At 45.1% G+C, this 12500-nt stretch overlaps 1 protein-coding gene across 2 annotated transcripts in view; it reads right to left on the bottom strand.

Annotated features, from left to right (window-relative positions):
• c1qtnf1 (C1q and TNF related 1) overlaps positions 1–12500 on the bottom strand; it is a 37816-nt gene that overhangs the window by 17151 nt on the left and 8165 nt on the right. Inside the window, exon 2 of one of the 2 annotated variants that reach the window (XM_048245915.1) lies at positions 526–659. In XM_048245915.1, the coding sequence (XP_048101872.1) occupies positions 526–659 (134 nt within the window). Of the gene's footprint in view, positions 1–525; positions 660–12500 lie in introns of those variants that run through there. The other variant, XM_048245916.1, reaches the window with a different exon arrangement.

A 12500-nucleotide genomic window follows, 5' to 3' on the forward strand; every position in this document is an offset into this window, starting at 1 on the left:
ATGACCAGATTTACCCCATCCAGCAGGTCTCAGGTCAGCTCTTTGCCTCTGATGAAAATTTAGGCAAATTGGCAAAGTTTTGTAAAAGCACTCAGTATTACAATGTAACAACTATATGTAGGTACCCACAAATACATAATGCAAGTACAATGATAGTACCTGATAGTACATGTTGTTACACAGGTTGTACCACTGTACCTAATTAGGTAGGTACACTGTAACAGCGACACATTAAAATAAAGTGTTACCCTATCTCTCTCTAATAGTATCTATCTATCTATCTATCTATCTATCTATCTCTAATAGTATCTATCTATCTATCTATCTATCTCTAATAGTATCTATCTATCTATCTATCTCTAATAGTATCTATCTAGATGGGGGAGTGAGAGAGACGGATGCTGGTTTTTCACCCTGTGTGTGTGTGTGTGTGTGTGTGTGTGTGTGTGTGTTTACACCTGCTATTCCGGTAAGGAGTGTGTGTGTGTGTGTGTGTGTGTGTGTTGTTCGCGTGTGGGTTTACACCTGCTGTCCCGGTAGGTTCTGGGTTCGTAATCCTCTGAGTCATCTTCTGGGTACCGATAGAGATCCGCCTGGCCCACCCAGAACAATACCAGAACTCCTACATAGCACACACACGCCACACACACACGAGACATCTGGGCACACACACACACACACAATATTCAGGTTGAAATGGGGAAAGTGCTCACATGCGCTACACAAAGAGTTAAATCATTTCTCACTTCAGTGCTGCGGATCATCTCGTACAGATCTTGTAATGTGCAGTAGCCTATAAGGGTAAATCGCGCTGATTTGAATTTACCCATAACTAGATGTACCGCAGAGCGGTACAAAATATGACCGCCGCCCAGTCCAGCACATTTTTTTCACAAAAATAAGTCACGCTGAAAGGCATATATGATTCTAACTGTCTCACTGAATTGCATTATGCACACTCAATTCTCACTGGTTTATGATTAGTTCATAGATTTCACATGTAATATACATTTTATACAACCCCACCCCCATCTTGCCTGTTCATAATTCTGAGAAATTCTTGAATTGTGTGCATGTGTGCATGTACATGTTTATGTTTATGTGTGTGTGGGTGGGTGTGTGTGCGTGCATGTGCTTTTGTGTTTGCCTGTTTATGTGCCTGTGTGTGTGCATGTGCATGCATGCGTATATATGTCTACTGTGTGAGTATGTGTCATACGTAGGATTACTGTGAATGTTTGTGTGTGCGTGTGTATCTGTTTATGCACATGTGTGCATATGGAATGGGTTGACATGGCCCTTTGAGATCAACATACAAAAAAATGGTCCTCCTAAACCCTACGGTTCTCGAGATATTCACAGAAAACTGTGTCTGCCCTACCCTCCTTTCGGGGGTCCAGTCCAGCGGGGGGGCTACAGATCAAAACGAAAACAGGAGGTTCCATGCTATCCATGTGGGGTTACATGCCCACCAAGTTTCGTGTACCCCGGTCTTACAGTGTCCCGAGAATCCTTGACGGGAATTTGGACATGCGAAAAAAAAAAAAAAAATCTGACTAAACCTATATGACCGCCGCTTCGCTGCGCGGTCATAATAAATACCAGTGAGCCGCAGTCTCCTGCGCAGCATGCAGTGCTTCAGCTTTACTTCACTACAAGCATGAAGTGCGTCCAAATTCACCCATTCTTGTCTGTTGAACTCCTTGAGAAGTAGGCTACTCATCACACATGTGTCACATGAAAGAGCCTTTTCTCAGCTTTTAAACGGTGCTACTGTTTGCTGTGATAAACAGTTCGCGAGAAAAATAACTTCAAGAGATGTAATAATTATTCTCTGCGCCCATCTCCACATCCATTCGTCTCGGTGGAATATCGTAGACCTACACACTCTTCACGCAACACATGACAAACCATATATCAGAATAAACAGCAGACCTTACCGAACACAAAGGTGTAATGCATTCCGTGTATAGTTAGCTGTTCCAGAGTAATCCGGTTTTGAAATAAATTATAGCAAAATTCAACATGGTCTTTCGGCTGCATTTCTTAAAACTGAGCTGCGCTTACATCGCCTATATATCTGTAAATATTAGAATCAGAGAATATACAGGCAGCTCATGGTTAAGAGTTTGTCAATGTAGCCATTGCAGCCAATGTAATGATTTCTTTTCACAAAATGCTAAGCATGCATGTATTTAAAGGGAAACTTGGCAGGATTTCCCCCTCTGCTGGAGAAATTGTGCATTATGCTATTTCAAACTGTGGAAAAAGGTAACGATAAAGCACATGGATTTGTTTACAAGCTAGCAAAACGGCTAGCATAAGTTCGGCAGACAATGTGGATGTTATAAGGTAAAATACGATTTAAAAACGAGTTTCTTGTTTCTCCCTTCTCTTTCGGGACTGTAGTCTCAATGTTGCAAGGTTGGTTTTCCACCTGGGGGACGCTAGGGGCAGCGGGGAAAAGTCACCATTTTCACGGAACAGGTCATTTAACCATCAAATGATTACGTTGAAATAGTTGCCAAGTTCTCCTTTAAGTTTCTTAAAACTGATCTGTGCTTAAATGGGCATGATTTCATAACAGACCAAATAGAAAATAAATGTTAAATATAGCCTACATATCTGTAGCCTACATATTAAAATCAGATTATGTAGGCTACACAGTGTAGTTAGATCAAGTTGGACAGTAGCACATTTTAATCATGGATAGTAGTTGGACAGTAGCACATTTTAATCATTTTATATATCTATAGTGGCTGGTGAAAGAGTTGAGTTGAGGGGGGGGGGTTAGTGGGTAGTGTCCCCACCAAAGCTCAGACCAAACCTATGCCCTTGCAGTTAACAGACACACTTAGCCGGCTATTTTCATAAACGGACATTTCTCCGTTTTCAAAAATAACATCGTGCCCCGAAAATATCAACAACAGCAACGAATCGCTTCCGCTTTATCTTTTGAACTGACTAAAAATCTCGTCACACAAATCTCTGTTTGTACCTCTTTAGACGCAAACGAACAAACTGAGTTTTCCCAAAAAAACGATCAGCCCGGAGTTTTTAAAAACTCTGTTTGCGGGGGGGGGAGATAAAACCTCCGTCTGCGTCTAAATGACAGAGTCAAACGCAGAACAACATCACCGGTTGCGTCTAAATGACGGGGTCAAGCGCAGAACAACATCACCGGTTGCATCTAAATGACGGGGTCAAGCGCAGAACAACATCACCGGGTTGCATCTAAATGAGAACAACATCACCGGTTGCATCTAAATGACGGGTCAAGCGCCAGAACAACATCACCGGTTGCATCTAAATGACAGGGTCAAGCGCAGAACAACATCACCGGTTGCATCTAAATGACGGGGTCAAGCGCAGAACAACATCACCGGTTGCATCTAAATGACGGGGTCAAACGCAGAACAACATCACCGGTTGCATCTAAATGACGGGGTCAAGCGCAGAACAACATCACCGGTTGCATCGTTGTCGTTGTCGTCTAAACGGGGCCTGAGAGTGAGCAGCACCGTGTAAACAGGGCCTGAATCTTTATGGAAATCCTTCTGCACAGAAGAACCTCGTCTCCCACATTGTCTCTCTTGTCTCTTTCTCTCCTCATCACATTAGAACCTCCTCTCTCAAACCACTGGGAGGGCCTCCCCTCCCAAGCCATGGAGAACCTTCCCTCTCCAAGCCACTGCGAGACCTCCTCTCCCCATCACGGAAAGACGGGCCTGGGAGTGAGCAGCACCGTGTAAAGCGGGGCCTGAGAGTGAGAGGCAACCTCTGAATCTTTATGGAAATCCTTCTGCACAGAAGAACCTCGTCTCCCACATTGTCTCTCTTGTCTCTTTCTCTCCTCATCACATTAGAACCTCCCTCTCTCCAAACCACTGGAGAACCTCCCCCCTCTCCAAACCACTGGAGAACCTTCCCTCTCCAAACCACTACTAGAGAACCTCCCCTCTCCCCATCACAGAAGAATCTCCCCTCCCCTCATCACAGAAGAACCTCCCCTCTCCTCATCACTGGAGAACCTCCCCTCTCCTCTCCTCATCACTGGAGAACCTCCCCTCTCCTCTCCTCATCACTGGAGAACCTCTCTCTCCTGCATGTTTTTCTCTCGGTTTCTGTCTCCGAGACAGACACTCACACACACACACTCAGCCAAACCCCCAAACACACGCACACACATACACACACAGCCACCCCTTCTAACACACATACACACACAAGCACGCATAATTTTGACAAGATCACATGCACAATCAGACACACAATCACTCACACAGGCATACATACACACATCATTTCAGTAGATAAACATACAATACAGCACGCACCCATATAGATACACTCAGGTGAGTCTGCAGGTGAGTCTTCCGCAAGCTACCTGCTGCGCTGCCATAACCTACTCTGAGGTGCAAAAGTAAAAGAAAATTCACCGTCCCGTCACCAGGCACGCACAAGTATTTACAAGAGAATTTACAAAAATAGGAACGAAAAAACAGAACAGCAAAGCTGTATAGTTGCCCCGTATCAAATATTAAACGCCTATGCGAAAAACAGCAGTGTCACTCGTGAAGGTCTGCAAGGGAATTAGCTGCGGCCATGATGGAGCGGGCGGCTTTTAAAGGCAGGTCCAACCCCCTTAGTCAGCGCACAATCAGGGACACCTGCACACAATTACAGGCAGTGACACCCAAGAGAACACACATTGTTAGACAACAACAGGGGGAAACTCAAGGCCACGTACTGTCATATGCTGCACTCTCTCTTCTGCTGCTGCTGCTGCTGTCATATGCTGCACTGTCATATGCTGCTGCTGCTGTCACTTGCTGCTGCTGTCATATGCTGCTACTGTCATATGCTGCACTCTCTCTTCAACTGTTGCTGCTGTCATATGCTGCACTCTCTCTTCAGCTGCTGCTGCTGCTACTGTCATATGCTGCATTGGCTCTTCAGCTGCTGCTGCTGTCATATGCTGCATTGGCACTTCAGCTGCTGCGGCTGTCATATGCTGCTGCTGCTGTCATATGCTGCACTGGCTCTTCAGCTGCTGCTGTCATATGCTGCACTCTCTCTTCTGTATGATTTACTGATGAAACAGCTCACTTTTCTTGACTTTTTCCACAACATGTGGCACATTATGTTTGGCACTTTGTATGGGTCACTTTTTATATCATAGCAAGGTAATGTGTAATCAAGTGATGACTGATGAGCAATGTAAATGCTAAATGCCCTAATACCTGTTGATACTATAACAATGCAAAGTACTGTATAGGCTCTTAACCTTGCAGTTTTGTTCATATCATGTAAGACTCAAATTCTCTATTTCTTTGCACAAAACTCTCCAGAAAGTGCCATTTAATGGTTTATTTTTTAAGAAAAATTCCCAGGGGGGCATACCCCCGGACCCCGCTTGAGAGAGCCCCCCCACACACACACATAACAAATCCCAATTTAACCCCTGCACGCACATACACACACAGCCACCCCTTCTAACACACTTACACACACACACACACACACACACACACACACACACTCAGCCAAACCCCCAAACACACGCACACACATACACACACAGCCACCCCTTCTAACACAAGCTCACATCAGTAACATCACCAAATCCGCCTTCTTCCACCTCATCTGCAACATCTGCAGACTCCGGCCCTCACTGTCAGACACTGTTGCGGAGACTCTGACACATGCCCTCATCACCTCCCGTCTGGACTACTGTAACGGTGTCCTTTATGGTCTTCCCACCAAAGCACTGGACAAGCTACAGCGTGTCCAAAACTCGGCTGCCAGGATCCTCACACACACAAAGCGATGGCAACACATTACCCACACACTCAAGCAGCTTCACTGGCTCCCGGTGAAGTCACGCATCACCTACAAAATCTTACTCCTTACATACAAATCCCTCAATGCTCTTGCTCCCCAGTACCTCTCGATCTCATCCAGCATCACTCCCAGCCCAGGGTCCCTGAGGTCCTCTGGCAAGGACCCGCTTGTCATCCCCCGTTCCAGGCTACGGACTTTTGGTGACAGAGCCTTCTGTGTTGCTGCCCCCACCCTTTGGAACAGTCTACCTCTCCATATCCGCCAAGCCCCCACACTGGCTACATTCAAAAAGCACCTAAAATCACATTTATTCACTGAGGCCTATGGTCCTTAACCACCCAACCCCACAAGTTATTATTATTATTATTATTATTAACACACATACACACACACAAGCACACATAATTTGACAAGATCACATACATAATAGTATATGCACAATCAGACACACAATCACTCGAACAGGCATACACACATCATTTCAGTAGATAAACATAAACAATACAGCACACCCATATACACACACACACACACACACACACACTTACTACAGAGGTCCCTGTGGAAATCCCCTCCAGATGCTGCACATTAAGGCAAAGTACAAACAGGACAACAAACAAACAACAATAGACATATCACAGTAAAGAACAGAGTCAGACAATAAGAAAAAACAGCCTTACGCCAGGCCACCAAAAGTGTGTGTGTGTGTGTGTGTGTGTCTGTGTGTGTGTGTGTGTGTGTGCGTGCATGTGTGTGTGCGTGTGTGTGTGTGTGTGTGTGTGTGGCCCATGTGCAGGGAAGCACAGGGGAGATGTTTGATCTGCTGGAGCCGTGCTGTGTGCAGGGAGGGGTCTTTGTGTGTGTGTGTGTGTGTGCACTCTGTAATGTATATGTATGTGTGTGTGTGTGCAGGGAGGGGTCTTTGTGTGTGTGTGTGAGTGTGTATTTGTGTGTGTGTGTGTGTGTGTGTGTGTGTGTGTGCACTCTGTAATGTATATGTATGTGTGTGTGTGTGCAGGGAGGGGTCTTTGTGTGTGTGTGTGAGTGTGTATTTGTGTGTGTGTGTGTGTGTGTGTGTGTGCACTCTGTAATGTATATGTATATGTGTGTTTGTGTGTGCAGGGAGGGGTGAGAGGTCAAAAAAACATAAAGGTCTCGTGCAAGGAAAACAAAAGCACTGTACACCCTCTGATCCAGATGTGGCCCGGAACACAGAACCTAGAACCCGCTGGATTGAGCCCCGGAACACAGAACCTAGAACCCGCTGGATTGAGCCCCGGAACACAGTACCTAGAACCCTCTGGATTGTGCCCCGAAACACAGAACCTAGAACCCGCTGAATTGAGCCCCGGAACACAGACCCTAGAACCCTCTGGATTGTGCCCCGGAATACAGAACCTAGAACCCGCTGGATTGGGCCCGGAACACAGAACCTAGAACCCACTGGATTGAGCCCGGCCCTGGTTTGCGTTGTGAGTGTCAAACTGCTTAAAGAATTTTGAATCTCTGAATTCCTATAAGTAGCCTTAGCCTATTTGTGGACTACAGTCTATAGCATAGCAGCTCTTTCCCATTTCTGCTGGAGATTCAAATGGAATGTTGCCCCCCCAAAAAAAATCCCATCCATGCACATCTCAGAATACACACACAAATGCACATACTCAACCAGCCAGACCTGAAAGCAGTATATCAGACCATGCAGGGACGGTCCTGCATTTACAGTATGTGCAAATATGCACAAAAACGTTGCATTTGTGCTAGACCAGTTCATTAAGATAAGAGTGTCAGGTTCAAGAGCGTATGCATAATCCAAGGGTCTCCAGTTTATGTGTAAGAGTCTGTGGGGTGATTGTGTTTATAGCAGAGCTAACCAGGGCTTGAAAACAAAATTATTTTTCATACGTTCCGTTCCGAACGGTTCAGATAGGCCTATGTTTAACGTTTTCGTTCTTGCATGCGTTCCGCCACCAACATATCGGTCCTGAACCGGTTCGAACATAAAATATCGTTTCGTTCTTAAAGTTCCGTAGTGTTTGGCGGGCCTATCAAGTCTATTTTTGTGGACTTTACCTTAGAATAGACATACTCATTATTTCCCCTTGATTTAGCCTATACCGTAGCTATGCCCAAAAATAATAAATCACAGGCGGCATCCAAAAACATTCAGATGGGCTATCCATCCCATAGCCTACAGACTTACTGTAGGCCTAACCTATGCCTATAAATAATTTCTTATCAAAAATATTTCTGGATACGTGCTAAACTCCTTACCTGGTTGTAGCCTAAGTTTTATCCATATGGAGATCTTCAAAGGCTTGCGCTATAATAAAAATACTGACAAGGCCTATCTCAAATTTCCCGTTTAACTCTTCTACATAGAATAGGCTATAATTGCGCAAACATTTCAAATCCCGACTTTAAAACGACAAGGCGTGGACAGGCAAAATAGGCTATTACGCATAGGCTACAAACAATTTCCAAATCAGTTTCAGTAGCCTACGCCACGAGCTGGCCTAAGATCCAAAGTGGCAGACGGATAGGTTACATTACAACAGCAAGACAAAATATACACATTTGGACCAAAGGTCCATTTATTCGTTTTTTTTTTTTTCAAACTGCAGAAATCAAATTATTAGGCTGTTCACCTACAATCAAACGAGTAGATCACTTAGGATATGCTTTGGTGAAATTTTATAAAATATATAGAGAACGAAAAAAAAAACGTTATTAACCGGTTTTGTGGATTTCAGAATAACGTTTCTGTTCCGGAACAGTTGAAGACCATTTTGTTTTCATTTCCGTTTCCGCTCCTCGTAAAATTCCGTAAAATTCCGTTTGTTTTCGGTTTTCGTTCCTTGAACCGGTTCGGAGCCCTGGAGCTAACATCCAGAAAGAGCCGCCTTCCATACAGTACGTATCCTTGCTCTCCAGGAGGGTTAGGGCCAGCTCACATACGGATCCTTGCTCTCCAGGAGGGTTAGGGCCAGGTGTACGACCATTGAGACAGCATCCGCAGTGGACCTGTTCTTCCTGTAAGCGTATTGATGAGGGTCAGTGCTGGTGTCTATTTATTTCTTGATTTGATGAATGACCAGTTGCTTAAAAGCACTTCATCACTATCGGTGTGAGTGCTATCGGGCAATAGCCATTCAGACATGATATTGCTGGGGTCTTCAGGACAGGGATGATTGTGGCGGTTTTAAAGCATACTGAGAGATGCCAGCCCACATGCTACGCGGGTTATTGTTGCTGAAGTGACCCTCGATTTTAAGTCAAGTCAAGTCAAGTTTATTTATATAGCGCATTTCATACACAGAGGTCATTCAATGTGCTTTACATAAACAAAAGCAAACAATAATAATAACAAATAAAGAAGTAAATGTCATGAGCTCTCTCTCTGCCTGGTAACACACGCTGATTGAAGTCTGATGACCTCCACCTGTTCCTGCTCTGCTCTGCTCTGCCTCACCCTCGTTACCTACCAGCTGCACTGCATTCACCATGCCCTGTATATAAAGCCTTGCTTTTCAGTCCACACTTGTCAGATCGTCTGCAACCAGCACCAGTTACCTGCCTGTTTTGGAAAACGCCTCTGACTCTTTGCCTGTGATCCCGGACCCGGGCTCGACTACTTCTGTGTTCTCCAGCCCCGTAATCTTGACCTGCCTTCCGTCCCTCTTCTACTGAATACCGCCTAGTCCTTGACTGTACTGCTGCTTCGTTTCAATTGCTGTTGTGTGTGTGTTTCCCCAGGACTTCCCGGATCATCCAGCTCCTGCCATTGCTGTTAGGCTACTGGGGAACACACACACGCAAACTCTTGAACTCCCGTACCCCCCGAACCCCTGAAACCCCATAACCCCCATCCCTTAAATAAACTTTTGAACGTGACGCTTTTGTGGTCCTCGTCCTGTTTGGTGTCTGACAGTAAAAGGGCAAAACAGTCAAACAATAGTTCAAAAGGTGAAGATCATACTAAAAAGAAAACATAAAACACACAAGGTGAAATCATTTAAAAATAGAGAATGATTAAAAAGACAAAATAAAAGACACAAGGTAGAATCATTTCGAGACAGATTCAGAAATTATAACTCTCCATTTATCTCCAACGGTTGGTCTGACATTGTAACTTTGTTTGTATTGTATCTCTGGTATGACTCTGCCTGGGGTTACTCCGAGACTGAGGCCCTGAATACAGAGTGGCCAGCAGAGGTGTGTGTGTGTGTCATAGCAGCCATCAAAAGACTGCATTAACAGCTCACTCAAGAGGATGGCAGTCAGTCATCTGAGTGCTTCTGATTGGTTAGGCAGCTGTTGGTCAGTCATCTGAGTGCTTCTGATTGGTTAGGCAGCTGTTGGTCAGTCATCTGAGTGCTTCTGATTGGATAGGCAGCTGTTGGTCAGTCATCTGAGTGCTTCTGATTGGTTTGGCAGCTAACTTCAAGGCTAACTTAGATGTGGGCTGTGTCCACATTGCTGGTGTACTTGATGTGTAATCTCCTGCGACCCCATGACCCCTGCATGCCCTCACGTGAGCAGCCAATCAGGCGCAGAGGAACATTCCTGGATGTTTTCCCGCTGTTCCTGCGGCCTGTTTGTGCCACATCGTTAACGACTGGACCGCCAAGTGAATCTCACTGCCGAGTGAACCTGACCGCCGAGTGAACCTGACCAGAGGTATCGAGAGCACCTCTCCGCTCTAAGTCTGTGGCGACACCAACCAGCCCTCAAACAAGGGTGCTGTCCCTGCCCACTGGCCCCTGAGTGACCCAGTTTGGTTGAACCATGGAGGTATTATATATAACTGGAGAGAGTGACTAAGTCCCGCCCCCATTCATTTCAATGGACCATGCTAGGCTAGCTACTTCAGCCAAAAAAGTTTGAAATTGACTGCAGCCATCTTTACAAAAATGGCGTTTCATGGGTGTTCGTTTCCGGCACCAGCTAGAATTAGCCTATTAGATTCCACGTTACAGACGGAGACAACTTAAGGTACAACGGTATGTCGTTGATGAAGATTGGACATTCCCTCATAGGAAAAGTAATTCGGGAACGCGCTTCACCTCGTTATAAGCGCAAATGTATTTAATTGTTTGGGATAACATTTTGGGAATGGTGGTAGAAGTTTGCCCTGTCTCTGAAGTCCTGGGTTATTTAATGTGATGTTCATATGTGATAATAAACAATGCGAATCAATATTGAGTCACCTTAGGCTACACCAATAATGAACGAAAATTACTAAAATTAAGTAGACATATGGGATGTAAGAAACTTGTGGATAGCTGAAATATTTGCTGCACCCAGTGTGCATTTGCAGCTTGTTAAACCCGGTTAAACCTAGGCTACATTTGCAGGCAGACAAAATGAAGCCAACGCAAGTTGGACTTACCGATAAGCGCACATCCCTCGGGTATTGTGGTTCGAGCAGGCAAAGAGTCTGCAACTGTTGTTGGATATTTCGTTTTTGCCTCGACTGGCAGCCTGGTCATTTAAATCAAATGCATAGCCTAATCATGTCAATGTTGCAAGAAAGCAAACTAAATAAGTCATTGACATTTGTTTCATTTTAAAACACTTGGGGAGACATAGGTTACATCCAGATGTTGCTTTGTCATGGACTACAGGTATAACTACAGCCTGTGCGTTTTAAAATAGTTTTCATGCACAACGCAATGAGTAATTATAATGAGGCTAATAATTGGATATAGGTCATTGCATCTGCTAAAATGTATGGTCATAGTCAGTTACCTTGTCAACCCACACATAAGGCAAATAAAAGCCTAATATGACAACATTCAAATTTTTCTTTTATTAACAACAAAGTCCGGTAATACAGCCTAAACCATGTAGGCATTAAGTCAAGTATCAGTAGCTTAATCCAAGTAGTTAGTTGTTTTATTTGTCGTCTTCCAGAAATGCAAACCAACATGGACGCGCGAGGACGCTCGTGCCCAACACTAAATGAGCTGTCATCTACCAATCAGCATGTGCAAACTGGTGCCGTAAGTTGCAACCATGTAACGCCATGTTTTCAAAAATGTCAGCGGCCAAATGCCATGCTAACTGGCTGACGCTAACCCTTCAAATCCTGACCCCCTGGGTTGAACAGCTGCTGTCTTCAACCTGTTACTGCAGTAGCGCCCCCCAGTGGGTAGTAACAGATACCTGCTGTCTTCAACCTGTTACTGCAGTAGCGCCCCCTAGTGGGTAGTAACAGATACCTGCTGTCTTCAACCTGTTACTGCAGAAGCGCCCAGTAACAGGTTAACAAGCGTGTTCCCTGACCCCTGACCCCTGCTTCCCATTCCCTGTTCCATAAGCCTGAGGCTGCTGGTATGTTCCGTAAGCCTGAGGCTGCTGGTATGTTCCGAGTGAGATATTTCTTAGTGACGCTTTGGACACTGAGGTGTAAACAAAAGGAAGGTGTGTTTATACACGAGCGCATCGATGAGCCAGGACGCTCAACAGACCCCACGAGCCAGGGGAACGTTCACAAGAGTCTAATCTCCACACAGGGGAACGTTCACAAGAGTCTCTCCATCACACCAGGGGAACGTTCACAAGCTTCTCTATGCTGTTAAGATGTTTTGTTTGTTTGTCCCACTTGTTGGCGTGTGTTTACAGTGGTGTGGCCGATAACATGGGGGGGGGGCTGT

This window comes from Alosa alosa, chromosome 6 (assembly GCF_017589495.1).
Source record: "Alosa alosa isolate M-15738 ecotype Scorff River chromosome 6, AALO_Geno_1.1, whole genome shotgun sequence".
NCBI classification, from domain to species: Eukaryota; Metazoa; Chordata; class Actinopteri; order Clupeiformes; family Clupeidae; genus Alosa; species Alosa alosa.